The 19756-nt window shown below is 43.9% G+C and overlaps 1 protein-coding gene across 1 annotated transcript in view; it reads right to left on the minus strand.

Moving 5' to 3' along the window:
• LOC115099303 (solute carrier organic anion transporter family member 1C1-like) overlaps window positions 1–19756 on the minus strand; it is a 196033-nt gene that overhangs the window by 153770 nt on the left and 22507 nt on the right. Inside the window, 3 exon segments of the mRNA XM_029616871.1 lie at window positions 9774–9906; window positions 15165–15306; window positions 18102–18237. Of these exon segments, the coding sequence (XP_029472731.1) occupies window positions 9774–9906; window positions 15165–15306; window positions 18102–18218 (392 nt within the window). The 5' untranslated portion in view covers window positions 18219–18237.

Genomic DNA, 19756 nt, shown 5'->3' on the forward strand with positions numbered 1-19756 from the left:
TCTTCTTTCCTTATTATAAATATAGTGGTTAATAAGTGAAGGGACCGTGCTGGAGGTATTAAAAAGAACAACTGTCAGGCAAATTCAGAAAGATGTAGCAATTACGGCTGCAGAGGTTAGTAATTTCTGACCAATCTCGAATTTATCTACCTTTGCCAAAATATTGGAAAAAGTAGTGCTATTATAGTTAAATTATTTTTTGTTAAATAATGATGTCTTAAATGACAATTCGATTATAGAAAAGCACATAATACAGAACTTTTGTTGTTAGCTCTTTTAGACACCTTGTTTAGCAGTTTCGAAAATGGCAGGCCATGGATACTTGTTCAGCTTGATGTATCAGCTGCATTTTAAATCCGCCTAATATGTTCCTATCAAACAAGCTTAACTTACACACAAGGTTTTTTATACTAAATTGTTACCATTCTATGATGGCACATGGTTAATCTGTAATCTATACCACTCATATTTTTTCATTATCGTGCCTTTTTGTAAACCGTTATGATGGTTACCCAACTCAACGACGGTATAGAAGAGTTTTTAAATAAATAAATACATTTGATATGGTTTGTCATAATGTATTGGTTTTCCATTTGAATGAAATTGGAATCACAGGCATGGTACTTAATTTAAGATTGGTTGTGGGGTTTGAAGTGTTGACCCTGGAGGTGGTGGACTGGTGCTCTGCAGAAAATTATTGTACCTGTGAGGACTTGGGGAAACTGTAGTATTGTTACCTTCCCAGGTACTGTGGGATGGGCTATGCTTACCCAGTCTCCCATTGGCTATAGATAAACCTTCCATGTTCACATTGGCACAATGTCTTCTGAGCTTCTGTTGTTGGGCCTGAACAAGGCTGTGCTGAAATATAATGAGCTGGCTTGTGCCTCTCTCCCCAGATTACCTGGTAAGGGATATTACATCTTTCTGAGTACTCTGGTTGTTCCCTGCAAGCTATTAGTCAGGAAGCATACATTTTGTTTTCTACTTTTTTGTCTTCTGCATTCAAGAATATCAGCTATTGTGTTTTGTTAGACTCTGGATGATTATGCCAGTCTACCTGGAGAGACTCAACAGCTTAATTTCTTTTTTCTGGCAGGGGCTGCATATTCTTTTCTTTTTTTTTTTTCCTAGACACCTGTAGAGAGGGAAAAAATTCCAGTCAGGCCTTAATGGAGCTAGGAGGTTTTCTTTCCTTTTTTCATGTGTGCAGCCAGCCTTAATTTTTTCTAGAAAATGGATCACACCTTTAATCAACTGATTTGGGAAGCCCAGTTCTGGTGGGGTGTAAGGAAAAGACTTTAAAGTTAAAGGCAGTCTTCTTTTTTGTTTGCTTCCTAACCATGACTCCAGCAGAGCAGATCCTATATCTAGCACAACAGGTACAGACCCTCCAAACGCAATACCAAGAATTGCAGCAGAAGAATCAGCAGTTAGAAAAGAGACGGTTTAGGGGGGATATGATAGAGGTGTTTAAAATCATGAGAGGTCTAGAACAGGTTATTTACTCTTTCAGATAATAGAAAGACTAGGGGGCACTCCATGAAGCTAGCATGTGGCACATTTAAAACTAATTGGAGAAAGTTCTTTTTCACTCAACGCACAATTAAACTCTGGAATTTGTTGCCAGAGGATGTGGTTAGTGCAGTTAGTATAGCTGTGTTTAAAAAAGGATTGGATAAGTTCTTGGAGGAGAAGTCCATTACCTGCTATTAATAAAGTTGACTTAAAAAATAGCCACTGCTATTACTAGCAATAGTGGTATAGAATAGACTTAGTTTTTGGGTACTTGCCAGGTTCTTATGACCTGGATTGGTCACTGTTGGAAATAGGATGCTGGGCTTGATGGACCCTTGGTCTGACCCAGCATGGCATGTTCTTATATGCATTGTGTGACCAAAAATGTCAACATTTAGAGATTATGATACAGAGAACTGGCCCGACGCCTAACTTGAGCGATTCGAGGGGAATAGGGGGCGCTACCAATGTTCCTGTACTAATGTAACTTACATTTTGAATTTTATCAAATGTTCTTTTCTGGTGATGTAAAGAAAGTGTGTTGGGTAGTTATACTACTTATGGGAGATGTTCTGACATGGGCCACCACTTTTATGGATAAGGAACCAAGAACAACATAGGACATGTTTCTCCAAGAGTTTAAAAAAATGTTCTCTGACTTCCACCAGAAACATATCATTGAGAGTGGCTTAATGAGACTGCATCAAGGAAGAGACTTGGTCCTATTGTATGTCACCTGCTTCCACCATCTACAAGCAGATGTGGATTGGAGTGAAGAACTGATGTGGCACAAATTTCACCTAGGATTAAGAGAAAAGATTAAGGATCATTTGGCTCAGATTAAACCTCCCTCTTTCCTTGAAGAGTTAACCAACACATGTATCTGAATTGACACCCTGTTAGGGGAGCGGCAAGGAGAAACCCAAGAAATCTTGGGTTGGTCATGCCTTCCCCCAAGGAATCTCGCAGTGGTAATCAAAGAACATGATGCCCTAGAGCTAATGCAGGTTTTCACTGCCCCCTCTTGGAACTCAACCTTGGGGAACGATAACCAATGGCTGCAACCACAACCCTGCTTCTGCTGCCTGTAGTGTGGAGAAGTAGGACACTTTATGGCTCAGTGTTCCATTGAAGGAATCCCCAAGCAACTAGGTACTTGCAGTACTGAGTATGTCCTCAAAACAACAGGGTCAGGGATGCAGTGGAACAGATCAGTTGTGTAGTACATTCTCAAGTGGCACAGGCTAGGCAAAGAGATCTCCTCAACAAAACCAAATTAATGGAGCAAAATTGAAAGTCTTGTATATGAGAAATAGGGAGCTAGTGGCACCTTTGATCTCCCAATTGGATATGTTAGACATTGAAGTTCTCCCCACCATTGCTAATTTGGATGAAATAGTCTGATATATTCAAAAAGACCCTTGAGCGGTGACCCAGGGCCTCCAAGGGAAGCTGTTATCAGAATCAGAGGAGACCTCAGCAGAGGCTGGAGCAACCACAGATAATCTTCAGAGCGTTTGAATGAGGGGCTTTCACAAAAAACAGGAAGAAAAGCTATCATCAAAAGATGAGCCATGCCGGAGGAAAGACCCAAGCACTAAAGAAGTGGGCTCCAAGTATGGAGTCTCTTTGAGATTGTTAGGATTCGTGGGTTTCGTGGACCCTTGGCCCGAGGTGAGGGTTGAAAACATCTGCGGGGAGGAGCCCCACAGGTCCTCACCATCGGTAGGCGAGGTCAGCTGCAGCAGGAGATATGGTGGTAGAGAGGTATGAAATCCTGCGTCACAGCCACGTGATCGCAGAAGCTTGTAGAGAGAGTACTGTGAAATGTCCCGAGGAGAAGGGTGAGAAACACAGTTCGGAGGGAACCACAGGCGAGTTGGAGATGCAGGTACCAGAGCAGGAGCCTCTGACAGAGGAGCTCTAGGCAGGCCCCGAGGAGTGGGGGGCGCGAGACAGGAACTACTGAAATAATGCAGCGGAGACTGTCCCGAGGGGCGGGGCAGCGCAGCAAGAGAGTCTCTGGTGTGATGACATAGGCCAACCCGAGGAGCGGGGAAGCCCGAGTCAAATCTCCGAAGTAGTGACGTAAGCCACCCTGAGGAGCGGGGCTGCGCACAATGGAATCTCTGGTTAGAGAACGATGGCACTGCCCCAAGGGGCGGGGAGGTGCTGAGTACAGTCACTGATGCAGAACGTAGGCACTGCCCCGAGGAGCGGGAAGCGCAGGGTAAAGTCACTGTTGTAGAATGTAGGCACTGCCCCAAGGAGCGAGGGAATGCAGAGTCGAGTCTCCAAGTAGTAAGGTAGTTTGAGGGACCACCCTGAGGAGCAGGGAAGCCAGTAGGCAGGAACTCTGGAAAGCACAGGGGCTACCCCGAGGAGTGGTGAAGCCTGGAGACAAGATCAACTGGAGCGTGAGCAGACCTCTGAGGAGTAGGTACCAGAGCCAGGGTCCAGAGCCGCAGATAGATCCGGTATAGGAACCATGGGTCCGAGGAGACAGGAGCAATCACCAGGTGAAGGAACTCGTTGCCAAGTCAACTAGCAAAGGACGAGGGAGGTGCTTATGAATCCCAACCTTGTGATGTCATCAGTCGGGGACGCCTCTGAGGTTCCCGCCATTGCCTTTAAAGGGAGGCCCGGTGGCGCGTGCACGCGAGCCTAGGAAGGCTCAGACGCAGCGTGGGTGGTGGCGGTGTCCTGGCCGTCATGAGAAGCCTTGAGAACCCGGAGGTATGTGGCGGTAGCGGCTAGCCCTAGCCGCGAGTAGACCCAGAGAGGAGAGCAGGGCAGCACATGACATGAGCTGAATTGGTCGCAGCCAACTGCAACCAATGGTCATAACAGAGATTCTTCAGATCAGTACCTCAGTGAAAACGAATTGAGGCACACTGAGATAGGGGTCAGAAAAAGCATTATTCAAATCCATTCTGCCACATATCAGCTGTGCTATATGGACAGCAGGACTGCCTTTGCACCCCTCTGGGGTGATAACTGATAAAGAGTGATGTGTTAGAAGCACAAAGAGAAAAACCTCTTTTGATTTTGATCTTCCTTTCTCTTCTTTTTGTATGCCTCATAGAATGGGAAGGCTAGGGGGAAAAAGTAACAGGCTGACATAGTAGAGAGTGGAGATTCTAATGGAGCCTTGGAATGGTCCAGAGGTCCCTCTTTTTTGGAGGGGGTATGGTTGGTTGTGGGCTTTGAATCACTGACATTGGCGGTGGCAGACTGGAGCGCTGCAGAGAGAGCTATTGTACCTGTGAGGAATTAGGGAAGCTGTGGTGTTGTTACCTTCCCAGGTACTATGGGCTGGGCCATGCCCAGCCAGACTCCCATTGGCTATAGAATCCCACCCAGTTCACCCAACTGTTTAATGTTAGCCAGCTGAGACCCTAAAAGAGTTCTCTGCTGGCACATCTCCTGAGCTTCCATAGCTGAGTCTGAACAAGGCTGCACTGAAGTACAGTGAGCTGGATTGGATCTCTCTCCCCAGATTACCTGGTAAGGGATACTGCATCTTTTTGAGTTCTCTTGTTGATTCCTGCAAGCTGTGAGTCAGGAAGCATATGTTTATTTATTTTTTTATCTTTTGTCTTCTGCATTAAAGAATATCAACTATAAAATTCAGCTTTTAGACCATGATACCTAGATGGTTTATGTCATTTCTTCAGGACAGTGAGAGTAATGGCAAAATCAATATTCCTCATGATGAGAGTACTGAGTTTGGGTGTGTCACAGGGATCTGCATTGTTCCTTGTCCAATATATATCTCTCTTCATTAGGAAAGAATATACAGAAATTAGGCTTGGCATGTTTTATGTTTGCTGATGATGTCCAGATATTTATTTCATGCACGAATAATGGGGAGTTTCCTTTCACAATATTTGAAAAATGCATGATAACATATATCGGTTAGCTTGTAATGGTCTACTTTAAATAACTTAAAGACTAGGCTCTTTTGGGTCAGCAAATAACCAGTTAGCATTACCAGTAACCTCAATAAATTTTGTGGGGATTTCGTTGTCATTGCAAACTGAGGATTCCAATTTGGAAGTTATTTTATACTTCCAACTGACATTGAAACCTCACATTCATCATGTAGCAAAATTAGCTTTTTATAAACTAAAGCTATTAAAAACTAGGGATTTGCATTCATTTCGGAGTTATGTGCGTAACTCATGGACTTTATAGTACACACTTAATGGATAGTATGTGTGTACTTTTAATAACTCAAGTTATGTGCACATGATCTGTTTTGTACGCATGTACTATAAAGTCCACAAGTTATGCATGTAACTCTGAAATGAATGCACATGTCTATTAAAACCATTGAAGTATATGCTGCCTGTTAATTTTTTTGAATTGCCGTGCAAGTCTTTGTATTAGAAAACTTGACTACTGTGCTAGTCTGTAATCGGTGTCCAGAGGTGTTAATACAAATGCTGCAGCTGGTGCAGCACGTAGCAGCTTGTGTTTTAACAGACCTGACAAAAAGGGATCACATTACTGGCATCCTAAAATATTTGCATTGCTTGCCAATTAGATGACGATCAAAGTTCAGGCTATTAGTGATAACACACATGCTGCTGTATTCTGAATATCTGAGTTCTTTAAAAAATAAATTGCTCTGGTATGTACTTACATGCATATTGGGGTATATTTTCAAAGGGTTACGCGCGTAACCCCTACCCCTGCGCGCGCCGAGCCTATTTTGCATAGGCTCAGCAGTGCGCGCAAGCCCTGGGATGCGCTTATGTCCCGGGGCTTTGAAAAAAGGGCGGTCCAGGGGCATAGCTGGGGGTGAGGTGGCCGTCCGGGGGCAGGGTTGAGTGCTCCGGCACAGCGGTGCACACTGGCGTGTGTAGGTTGGTGCGCACTCAGGGTTGCGGTGACATTATAACTTGTGTGTACATATGCACACATGTTATAAAATACCCTGAGCATGCACACGTTCACCTAATTTTAAGTGGGTGCATGCCTAGATGCATAAATTCCATTTCTCCCACTTAAGTCAGAGTATTTTAAAACTGACATGCATCCATGCCATGACCAGTTTCACCAGTTCATCCACCAGTTTTCCAGTGTTGAGCTAGGTCCTCCAAACTTCCCTAGTCTTTGTTGCACTGATGGTGAACCCTTGGCCTGGTGCAGGATTGGTACGGCCCTCTGGTCGGACCCAGTGAGCACTTGCCACCAGGAGGTAGAGCACACAAGGAGACAGAGGCTAGTTGGAGCTTCACCAATAACAGTCCGGGGTTTCCGCAAGTTGAGCCCTTGGGTACCCAGACCACCTGGATTTAGGTGGGCCTCCGGTGGTCTCCCGGAGAGGTATGCCCACCACGAGCAAGGGTGCGCAGCTAATGCAGAGAAGACTAGCTAGACTTGAACCGGAAGCTAAATATGTACACCCTGGAGGAGAGGAGGAGCAGAGGTGATATGATACAGACTTTCAGATACTTGAAAGGTTTTAATGATCCAAAGACAACGACAAACCTTTTCCGTAGGAAGAAAATCAGCAGAACCAGGGGTCACGATTTGAAGCTCCAGGGAGGAAGATTCAGAACCAATGTCAGGAAGTATTTCTTCACGGAGAGGGTGGTGGATGCCTGGAATGCCCTTCCGGAGGAAGTGGTGAAGACCAGAACTGTGAGGGACTTCAAAGGGGCATGGGATAAACACTGTGGATCCATAAAGTCAAGAGACCACCAATGTAGAGTGGGTGGCTCACCAGAACGATGGCTACTGCCCGGAGACAATACCCTTATTAAATAAACATACAGATGCTTACTGTGACTCCAACATCGCTCTAAGCTTCAACGGCAAGAGGAAATGTGGAAAAAAGGATTTGCAATCACAAAGAGGGGAGTAGCTGGCTTGTTACGGCGGTTACTACCCCAAACCAAATGTGCCTGATACTTCGCTTTCGATGCATATCCAGCATGGCTCTCTGCTTCATGGCATGGGAGAAAGGCTGATACATCAAGCATTTCCAGCATAGCTCTCTGCTTCAACAGCAGGGGAATAAGAAAAGCTGAGGCTTCACGCATATCCAGAATAGCTTCAACTGCAGGGGAGAAGAAAAAAAAAAAAAAAGATTCGCACTCACAAAGCAGGGAGTAGCTGGCTTGTTACGGCGGTTACTACCCTAAACCTAAAGGGCCTGATACTTCACTTTCAATGCATAACCAGCATGGCTCTCCGCTTCAACGGCAGGAGAGAGGAAAAACAACCAATAGGGGCTGTATGACATAGTCTGGGTAAAGGGAATAAACATGGGTGTAGCTTGCTTATTGCAGCGGTTACTACCCCTACTACCCCTAACTAATCAAGCTAGGTATTTCATTTGGATGCAGCTCCATCACTGCTCTCTACATTAATGGTGGGGGTGGAAGGGAAATAGAACCAAGAGTTAAGAGAAAAAGATAAGTATGAGAGAAAAAAATGTGTGAAGCTTGCTGGGCAGACTAGATGGGCCATTTGGTCTTCTTCTGCCGTCATTTCTATGTTTCTATGTTTCTATGTAAGCTCCGGAGACATCAGGGAGGCAATAATTCAGTGAGGTCCTCCGGCTGAGGCAGGCAGCGCCTGTAGGTCTAGCCAAGTGGAAGCCGCGGTTGGTTTCTAAGCAGGTTGGCCCAAAGGTAACAGGAGGCCAGAAGAGAGTGCCTGAGTGAAGCGCAAGGGTCAGAGCCAGAGTATCAGTCCAGGAGAGTCAAGGCGAAAGGGGGTTAGTTCCAGGCAGCAGACAATAGAATGGTCAGGCAGGCAGTGGTCAGTTCCAGGCAGCAGGCAGGAGAATGGTCAGGCAGGCAGTGGTCAGTTCCAGGCGGCAGGCGAGAGAATGGTCAGGCAGGAAGTGGTCAGTTCCAGGCGGCAGGCAAGAGAATAGTCAGGCAGGCAGAGGTCAGTACCAAACATCAGTCCAGAGAGGTACTACCTGGGAAGGATACAGGAACACACGGAGCCACTGGGAATGGAGGACACAGGAACACGAAGATGCTGGAACAGGAGACGCTGGGAACACGAAGGCAAACTCACTACACCAACAGTGTCAACCTGATCGCCAAGGCAAGGTCCTGGGGAAAGGGCCTCGCCTTAAATAGTGTATCTAAGTGACGTCATCTGGAGGCGCCCCCATGGGTTTTCCCACCCCGGGCCCTTTAAAGGGCTGAACGTTGGCCACGCACACACCTAGGGGCATGGCTGAGGACGCCGACGCCGCAGAGCCCCAACTGGAGCTTCGCTGTGAGGCCTGTGAGGAAGATGGCGAACTTAGAGCCCGAGGATGCTGTGAACTGGCTGCGGCTGCAAGAGAGGGGTGCCCGGAGCTGGTTGATGGAAGTGCGAGGTGAGCAGGGCCGGCCATGGTGCCAATGCGGCCAGGATGCCCAAAAGTTTAATAGCCTTCCCCCCACCCAGATTATCCCAGACAGTTTAAACCCCTCACAAACACCTGTTTATTTTGTTTTTTTTACAACGTACACTTCCTCCATGGCAGAAGTAAACCTTATGCAGCAACGAACCTGGGTGTGCATGAGGGCACATATGTATTTGTGCACATATCCCTTGGCTCTGCCCTGAAACACCTACACCCCACTCAGATCACTCCCCTTTTTGAAATTGAGTGACATGGTGCATAGCTGGAGATATGTGCATATTTGGGTGGCTTTTAAAATTTGGTAGGTGAGCATGACCGCATATCTCACAATTTGGGTGCACGCCAGGCTTTTAAAATTCACCTTTAAGAACTTTAGAAAAGGCTTAAAGACCCTACTTTTTATGGAAGTTTTTACTTTGTGATGTATTATGTGTATGTTGAATTATTTGTTTTATCTGATTATGTTAATGTACCGTATCAGTTATGTTTTAATGACTGGTTAGTGGCGCTGAATGAATTGTTTTGGAAGACTGCGGAATATAACGTTTTTTTTTTAAATTAAGTAAATAGAGTAGCTGGGTTTAAAAAGGATGTAGACTATTTCCTGGAGGAAACATCTATAAACTATTAGCCATGTAGGCTTTGGAATGCAACTGGTTATGAGCAAGAAGGATTGGATCTATTCTTTGGGATCTTATCAGGTACTTGTCACCTGGATTGGCCACTGTCAGAGACAGATGTTGGGGTTGATGAACCTTTGGCCTGTTCCAGTATTGCATATCTTTTGTTCTTATGAAAATGTCATATTACCATAAATATCATATAATTTGTAGATATGGTTGTGAAATTCTAATATAGTCATATTACTTACTGTCCCATGAAAAAGTGAGGTATTGCTGTTAAAAAGCTCCCAATAGACATAGTTAAACATCCAGCAGCTATCAACTTTGGTCTATGAAATTTAGCTCCAAAGTAGCTTATAAATGCAATCACCAATAAATTACCTAATAGAAATAAAGAAAAATGTTTACTGATTATTTTTTAATATACACATTTAAATGTTAAAAAAATTCACACACACAAAAGCTACATTGAGGTTATGATCTAAGGTTTAATTTGATATATCATCTTATCACATAGAATTAAAACAATTAACAATATAATATGATAAAACACACACTATTAAGTAAAGCAAATAACATAGAAAAGTAGATCTGCTGGTGAAATCCATTCAAATAATGGGATGGTTATACAACGATTGCAATCCTGCAAGGAAATGCTGTAATAAACAAAGGAGACTATTTACTAAGCTGCTTTAAACCAGTACATTAATGTGCCATTTTGCCATGAGTAAATTCCCTTGGGATTTACTAAACTGCAGTATTTGAGGACTATGGGAATGTGCATTGTGACAGCTGGAAAAAGTATGAGTTTCTAGCCATGGAAACACATGATCATGGCCCAGGGCTATAGTTTTTAAAAGGGCAGGTAGCCTCAAGTTTGATCCCCTCCATGTGACCAAAATGATCCCCCTTGAAACCCTCCCCCTTTGCCTACTCTGGCAAAACTCCCCTCTATCCCAAGCCCCCTAACAGAAATAGTGGGTAGCGCTAACCCTTCAAAACATTCAATCCATCTGACTTGAAATCCCCCCCCCCCCCACCAAGCTCCCCAGATCTCCCTTAATCCAGGGCAGGCTGAGGTCTTTAGTGATAGGAGTAATGCCCAATCACTTCTGCCCGGTTAGCACCATATTCAAAATGGCACCAGTTGACCCATGGTTCCCCTTTGCCCATTACCAGAACTGCAAAATTAACTACCCCTCTTGAGGTATGGTTAACTTTCAAAGGGATAACATGGACTGCAAAGTTTATCATGATCCATGTTACCCTGTTTAAATATTAATGAGCTGTTTTGCATGCATTTTCATGCAATGCAGCTCATGAATGTTATACTCATGTTTGGCTTGGCAGTATTGGCCATGAACAATAGCAGTAACTTGACTTAAGCAACTGGCATTACCATCAGAATGAACTCATTGGTATAATTTTGTATTGCTAATAAGCTTAATTTTATTTTAATGTAGAAAATCATATTATTGCCATGTGAACAAGTTTAGTATAATGCTATAGTGCTTATAACATCCATTCATTTTATTTACAGAAAATCTGATGTTCAATGCTACTTGGTTGGATAAGTAGTGACTTATCCAGTTAAATGGCAATGGCTGAATATCCGGCTGTGATCAGTAGTTGCCACTTAGCTAGATAAATTATTTTCCGATTAAGTAGTTAGGAAGATAACTGGTGGGTGCGAACTGGGCAGATTGGGGAGGAGCTGCTTATCCTGTTAACTTAGTTGATAAGTCCTGATTTTCCAGCTTCTCAATCCTTCTAGAGAAGGAGTTCTGATCTTGAACCACTGAAGCATTAAAGCTCAATATCTTTTTAAAGATAGACGGATTTGAACAGCTTGAATTGATGTATTGGCTTCTGTTATAAGATGATCGTTCCTCGTCACCATAGTGGAAGGGAGTGGGCAGTGGAGTGCCTCAGGGATCTGTATTGGGACCCATACTTTTCAATATATTTATAAATGATCTGGAAAGAAATACGAGTGAGGTAATCAAATTTGCAGATGATACAAAATTGTTCAGAGTAGTTAAATCACAAGCAGATTGTGATAAATTGCAGGAAGACCTTGTGAGACTGGAAAATTGGGCATCGAAATGGCAGATGAAATTTAATGTGGATAAGTGCAAGGTGATGCATATAGGGAAAAATAACCCATGCTATAGTTACACAATGTTAGGTTCCATATTAGGTGCTACAACCCAAGAAAGAGATCTAGGCGTCATAGTGGATAACATATTGAAATCATTGGTTCAGTGTGCTGTGGCAGTCAAAAAAGTAAACAGAATGTTGGGAATTATTAGAAAGGGAATGGTGAATAAAACGGAAAATGTCATAATGCCTCTGTATCTCTCCGTGGTGAGACCACACCTTGAATACTATGTACAATTCTGGTCGCCGCATCTCAAAAAAGATATAGTTGCGATGGAGAAGGTACAGAGCAGGGTGACCAAAATGAGAAAGGGGATGGAACAGCTCCCCTATGAGGAAAGACTAAAGAGGTTAGGACTTTTCAGCTTGGAGAAGAGATGGCTGAGGGGGGTTATGATAAAGGTGTTTAAAATCATGAGAGGTTAGAATGGGTAAATGTGAATCGATTATTTACTCTTTTGGATAATAGGAGGACTAGGGGCAATCCATGAAGTTAGCGTGTGGCACATTTAAAACTAATTGGAGAAAGTTCTTTTTCACTCAATGCACAATTAAACTGTAGAATTTGTTGCAGGGGATGTGGTTAGTGCAGTTAGTGTAGCTGGGTTTAAAAACGGATTGGATAAGTTCTTGGAGGAGAAGTCCACTACCTGCTATTAATTAAGCTGACTTAGAAAATAGCCACTGCTATTACTAGTAACAGTAACATGGGATAGACTTAGGGCCAGATTTTCAAAGCTCTGTGTGTGTAAATCGGCTTATGCGCTCCGGGTCTATTTTCAAAAGGTCCGGCGACGTGCATAAAGCCCCAGGGTGCGTAAGTCTGAAACTCTACCCCTTAGTTTTTGGGAACTTGCTAGGTTCTTATGGCCTGGATTGGCCACTGTTGGAGCAGGATACTGGGCTTGATGGACCCTTGGCATGTTCTTATAGGTTCTAAACTCATTGAAACAGACTCTGGTTTTTCTTGAACAGTCATTGATAAACTGTCCAAACCCAGCTATTAGTTTCCATGAGTCGAATATCACTACTGCTGGCTTGCTTCCTTTCACTGGTGAGGGACTCACCAGTGAAAGGAAGCTGTTCTAAATGAGATAAAGAGAGAGGTTCCTGCTGTATTTTCGGCATCACCAATGCCCATCCTCAATGGAGTCAGACCTGGAGAGAAACCCACGCTTCCTTCCTCAGTAAGTGAATACTCTGTTCCCCACTGCACTGGCGCTATGCTCTGAAGAGCCCCCTTCTCCGTGGCCACTCTAATTACTTCATCAGACAGCACCGCAAGCAGTTCACATGACGAACCTTCCCTCTCAGCTAGCAGGGGCCAAAGATCCAGGGGGGCTAAAAGAGACCTCGTCCCACCAGCGAACCAAATGCTCAATCACTGGGATTCACAATGGGCATGTCACCTCCTGAGTTGGTTGCCCAGAGGACATGAAAGTTGAAAAGAGCTGCTGGCCATTAAAGTGAGTGGGCATGGAGGGAAAGACCTTCGCCTTCTCTCTTTCTCTTAGATGGCATTATTAGGAAATAGGTTACAAAAAGCGTTAAGGGAAATTCACAGCAGCTAAAACATGTCCTCTTTCTGATGGTCATCTTGCTTTTCCCCTGAGAGCACTTTTTTGAATGCACATTTTGTGAGCATAAAATTCCTTTCTTTTATCTGCACTTGAACGCTCCCAAGTGCAGGAAAAATTGTGTTCAAGTGCCGGAAAAACTGTGTGCTTGGCTGAACACACCTTTCTGATTGGCCTATTTGTGAGCCAATGAGGACCACATTTCCTGTTTTGTTTTGTTTTTTAATCTCTCCCTCATGTTGCTGGTGATCATTTAAGAAAAGCCCATGAGAAAGATTCAGAGCAAAGCATGTTTTTTTGGAAAGAAAGCCAGGAAAGCTGCCTGTAGAGAGAGATGCAGGAGCGAGCTCAGAGAGAGAGAACAGATTTGAGCTCCCAGGAAGTTTGCTGTTGAAAGCTGGAAAGGATCCTGCCCTTCTTGCAGTTAGAAGAGGAACAAAGAGAGAACAACTGTGGACAGGTATAAAGAAAAAGAGCAACAAGAGAGTCCAATAAATCTCAAATATAAGGAATGTTTGGGGGTGGGGGGGGGGGGGTGGGGGGTAGGGCTTCTGGAGTGTAAGACCTGCTGCATAAACTCAGTTTAATATTTGCCTGGGGATCCACTGACTTGTTTTACTGCTCTTCTCCCCCCACCCACTGTTCTACCAGGATTTATTTTCTTCAAGAAATCATTACCATTAAGATATTTGTCTCCAAAGGGCTACTAACAAAAGTACTGTTTTTAGGGGGGTTGTACACATTTCTTATTTTGAACAATTGATTTTTTCCTTCCTCATTTGGGAGAACAAATCCCTTCTACAACAATACTGATTTGCCGTCTCAGGAGGGAAAACGTTTTTTGCTTCAAAATATTCTAGGTGAAGGAACTGACTTTTGTGTGTCATTTCTTGTTGGAAACCTTTGGTTTTTTTTGGAACCTCCTCAGCTGTAAGGGGAAGGGTTTGTTTCACTTCTTTTTCTCTTTTCCCTCCCCTTTACCTGTCTTCCTCATCACTTGACAAAGAGTTTTATGTGCTGGCTGGTGTAAATTTCAACCCTTCATGCTATATTTTGGGGTCTGTGTAAAGTATTTTAACACTTACTGCTATATGTTTATGCGCATTCTAGGTATCTTGTTTTTTGTCTGAAGATTTCTATTTCTGTTAGTTCTGTTTTTATTTCTTTTTATCTTTAACTCCATTTGGTACTTTCAAAAAGAGGAAAGGATTTGGGGGCTGTAGATGTTTTGAGTAATCCAAAAGATGCTTGAGGAGCACCAAGTGTGGTATTGGGGTGCTTGGAGACTTTATCTTTTTCCCCACCAGGTAAAAATGCCTGCACCCTTATACTTTTTTCCTTTTACAGTCAATGGGGATTGGAACAGTATTACAGTATTTCTTTTATTGTGTTGCCCCTTCAAAGTTCTGCCCAGCCCCCGCCTCTCCCTGCCTTCCCCTCATCGCGCCACCTTCCAACCCCCTCAAGTCTCACGAAAATCCCTGGTGGTCCAGCGGGGGCCCTGGGAGCAATCTTCCGCTCACAGGCCATCGGCTGCCACTAACCAAAATGGTGCTGGTGGCTTTTAGCTCCTACCATGTGACAGGGAGTACCGGTGCCATTGGCCGGCCCCTGTCACAAGCAATGGACTGCCCATGTGAGTCTTGGGGGGTCAGGAGGGAAGGGGGTTAATTTATTTAAATTTGGGTGGGCAGCACAGGGGATGGGGGAGTGGCGGAATGTGGTCCCCGTCCCTGGAGGCAGGGCGGAATGGGGGAGGGGGGGGTGTCTGCGCGACCAGGGGGGCACGGAGCAAGGCAGAAGGTGCCTAGGTTGCCTAAATCCCCTTGCACCGATCCTGGTTTTAAGCATAGCCATAGTAGTGCAATCATACTATCTCAATAAAGAGTAGTAAACGGTTACCCATTTCAAAGCTTCCATCAATTATTCCAACTATAGATGATGGAATATTAAATCTTCTTTCAATCTGTGTAATGGAACTCTTCATATAGCTTCCAGATAGTGTTTTCGCAAAGAAAGCGAATGATAATGCTACCAGAAACATCTGAAAAAAAAAGCAACAAAGAGGGCACAATACTTAAAAAGAGTATTCCCTTATTAGTAAAAGACAGCTTCCTGATTAGGAGCATCACATGAAACACCAGCTAGGAACAGTACACAGTAGGAACTTTTGGCTCTCCATTTCCTATCTCGACAATAGGAGTTATCTGCAGCGAAGACATTTTCTAATAAATATCTTGTGAATATGACTATGAAAACAGATCCTATGGTTATATGATTATCAAAATAGATGCAAAAATTACCACCAAAAATTGCTACCATGGCGAAAAAACAAGAATTAAAAAATTAGCAGTAGTCTAGATCTTGACAAATTTTTGTTGGCTGTAGGAGCCAGCCCTAAACTTTAGAAGCCAGTGGCTGAGAGTTTTTTCAACCCCCCCCCCCCCCTTCTCCATCATCCCTACTGAAGTTGAAAAGCAGTGGGAGTGGGAGAGGGGATGAAATTGGGTTTCCCCTCTGAGGTCTAATAAAGCTTAATTAGGGCCTAATTTACTAAGAATGTATTTTCCCATTCTGTGTCTATAGGGGGAAAAAAAGCGTGGTAAATGACTCTGCTTCCCAATTTGCAAGCATGCTGTCAGAAGTGTGCGGCTGAATGTGAGGTAATTACCTTTTTGTTTCACCTATCATCATTGCCTCATTTTCCCATTCCAGCAATCTTTCATTCTCACCTTCTCTAATCTCTGGTAATCTCTTTCTCTCTCAATCCCCTACCCACATGACCATCAGTAAGCGCGGGGCCAATTTTCAGAGTTTAGGCTCCTAAATTAGCTGTTTTGAAAATTTATAAAGCTGAGTCCCTAAATTAAGGTTCCTAGTTTCATTAGTCTCCCAAACTTAGGATCCTAAAAAGTGGGTGGTTACAGGGGCAGAGTTAGGACAAGGAAACAAAGTTAAGAGCTTAGCACCGATTTTCAGAACTAGGCACCTAATTTAGGGGCCTAAATCTAGTCAAATAGTGGAAGATATTAAAAAAAAAGGCTGAGCCCCTAAATTTAGAGCTCTAGGTACCTGATTCACTAAGGGTTTTTCCCATAGACACAAAATGGGAGAAAAGCTTTAATAAAGCTGTCCCTAAATTAGGTTCCTAACAGGATTATTCATCAAATTGCATTCTGGCATAATCACGGGCGTTAAGGCCCTAACACCTGCGATAATGCCATAAGCATATGATAAATAATGCATCGAGAGATGCGCATGCAAATTTTAAAAATGTAGTCAAGTGGGAGGAGTGTATGAAAATGAAGGATGCTTAACAATGTGTGCAATAAGATAACACATGCTATTGTGGGATTTAATACTGGAAATAATTACACCTTTTTTCTTGGTGTTATGCCTGCGATAGCTGTGCATTACGACTGAACTGGGATTTGCGATATTTATTGAAAATCCTGTTTAGGGCAGAGAGCGTGAGAGAGGGCCTCTGGGGAGGAACACATATAAGTTGATGCTTGATGCACTCTCTACCTAGCTGCTATCAAGATAGGTCAAGAGTACAATGTACACATTTCATCTTTGTGTACCTGTTATCTTTCCAAATCACATAAAATCTTCACTGATGTCTATTGTGCTGTTCATACCTCTGTGTATGTAAAACTGCCCCCCAAAACTTTGGCCACCACCAAAATCTCACCCCAAGTTAGTAGTTGTCCCTCTTACAGTGGTATAAATAATTAACTTATATGAGAGCCTTATAAAGAGTCTCTCTCTCTCTCTCTCACACATATATTAGGTACCCATTTCTGAAAACCAGTGTTAAACTCCTTGTTTCCCCATCTTAACTCTGCCCCTGTAATCACCTACTTTTTAGGTTCCTAAATTTATGTGAATTTTCAGATGAAAGCTTAGACATTTAAATTCAGCTAAAAATAGGTTCCTAAATTAGGGACCATATTTAAGGGCCTAAATTTAGTTCAGCTTTTTTTAAATATTTGCCCCCATATCTTTCAAATCCTGACCCTATTCCCCTCTCAACACTGACCCTTATCTTCAGCAGTCTCCTTTCTTCAATCCCTCACACTGTGAGGGATTGAAGAAAGGCCGGCGCCATTTTGCGCAAAATGGCGCCAGCCGTACGGCAACACAATTCGACTGCAGGAGGTCGTTCCGGACCCCCGCTGGACTTTTGGCAAGTCTTGTGGGGGTCAGGAGGCTCCCCCAAGCTGGCCAAAAGTCCCTGGGGGTCCAGCGGGGGTCCGGGAGCGATCTCCTACGCTCCTGACGTCGGGGGACAAAAAAACAAAATGGTGCCGGCGCTACCTTTGACCTGTCATATGACAGGTCAAAGGTAGCGCCGGCGCCATTTCTACAACGCACGGTGGTCCGAGAGTAAAAGATCACACCGGGACCCTTCCTCTGGACCCCAGGTAATTTAAGGCATTTTGGGGGGGTTCGGGAGGGTGGGGGATTTATTTTAAAGGGTCGGGGTGGGTTTTAGGGTTGTTTTAGTGTGCCGGTTTTCCCGCCCTCCCCCTCCCCCTCCCCCTTCCCCCGATTTACGATTTTTTGACGATAAATCGGGGAAATTGTTATTGTATCGCGGCTCTAACGATTTTTGACGATTTAAAATATATCGGACGATATTTTAAATCGTCAAAAAACGATTCACATCCCTATTTGTCATTGCCTAAGAAAAGATATTTGGAGTATGAAAGAAGTAGGATAGGATGTGAGTAGCAACAGAGCATCTATATTTATGTAGCGCATCATATTTTTGTATCACAGAATACCAGAATTTGGTTAAGCCATATTAAAGCATAACTTTAATTGCACTTTTACCTTCAAATTTGCAAAGCAGGAAGGTTTCTTCTGGACTTTATCAGCCTCATTATGGCAAGACAAAGTAGGGTTCAAGAAAGAATCACCGGAATTGTTCAAGTCCTTTTTCATTCTCATGTTTTCTTGTACTGAAGACCTGTTGATAAAAATAAATAAATTGATGTCCAACCTACATTGCACAAATACATTTATTCTTTTGAGAAGATCAATTGGAAAATCAATTTGCACATTATTTCTATTCATATACACAATTTCCAATTATCAATGTGTTTATTATCCTTTGGTAATGAGTTCCAATACAGAGCTAATTATATCATAAGATAATCTATTTTCTGAAAAAAAAAGTTTTTCCTCTCAGATGTTTTCAGGCAATAGCAGACAATGTGTTGCGGTTCTGAAAGGTGAACCCGTTGCCCGAGGTGGAGTTGACATCACCTGTGGAAGAACCCCCACAGGTCCCCACCATCGCAAGGCGAGGCTGGGATAAAGCAGAGACCCTGCAGGAGCTTCACCACTACCAGCCCACGTTCTCTTTGGGTTGAGCCCTTGGGTACTATGGCCAGCTGGACTTACGTGGAGTCTCTGAATGAAGATGAGAAGCTGGAAAGGATTCCCCGGTTCAGGGCCAGAAGTGGACAGCAGGCTGGAGTGGAGAGCGAGAGCCGAAGCGGACCTCGACCCAGAAACAGGAGACCAGGCATGGGTCAGGACAGGAGACAATTCTAGTAGACGAACTCCCAGGTACCAGGTTGGACCAGGCAGCAGTATTCGGAGTCGAAGTTCCAGGTGAAAGGTCGGGATAAACGGCGATCTTCAGAGTCAAGTTCCAGGCGAAAAGTCAGGGCAGGCGGCAATCTTCAGAGTCAAGTTCCAGGTAAAAGATCAGCTTCCAGGAGAGTCAGGCAGTATGGAATAACCAGGAGCAATCCTCCGTGGAAGAACAGGGCATGAAGTCAGTGAGCCAAGAAACCAAGGCAAGGTCTGTGGAGCAGACCTTGCCTTAAATGGAGAAGAGCCAGGTGGGGTCAGTAGGAGGGACCGCGGAAATTTCCTGACCGCCGCAGCCCCACGCCGGTAAGTGGCGGGTGCTGGTTGCGGGATGCTGCGGCCAGCGGCCATAACACTATGTGGTCCAGTTTTTTCAATATAGAGTGATTGACGAGGAAGAAATGGTCTGATACCAGTGCCCTTGTGAGTCAGGGCAGCCAGATTCCTCCCTGGGTCACCCCCTTTCATATTCCTTTCTATCTCCAACCACATTCTCTCACATACTTTTTAAAGAACCTGACTGACATAGAAGGCAGATAGTGCTAAACACACACAATAAACAAACAAACATAAACTCATGTCAGTTTTCTGCACTCCTGGAACTTTTTGGTCTCCTGTATCTTCCTTTCCTGAAGTGCAGTATCATTCCCACTTGTTTCCACATCACTAATATACAACTTCCATCTGACAAATTTACTTGCACACCATTTGGAAGCCAGCCCAAGCTGAAAAGAGAAAAAGAGAACCGAACATACTCAGTTTAATGTGATGATGCTATTAGTATTTAGCTAGCCTCTCGTATGTATCATGTTCAAGCTATTTAGCCACTGGATTTTTGGGTTTCCTTGCATGCTAACAGCATGACCATATTATTGGGGATGTGTTTT

The sequence above is a fragment of the Rhinatrema bivittatum genome, chromosome 9, assembly GCF_901001135.1.
Source record: "Rhinatrema bivittatum chromosome 9, aRhiBiv1.1, whole genome shotgun sequence".
Taxonomy (NCBI): Eukaryota; Metazoa; Chordata; class Amphibia; order Gymnophiona; family Rhinatrematidae; genus Rhinatrema; species Rhinatrema bivittatum.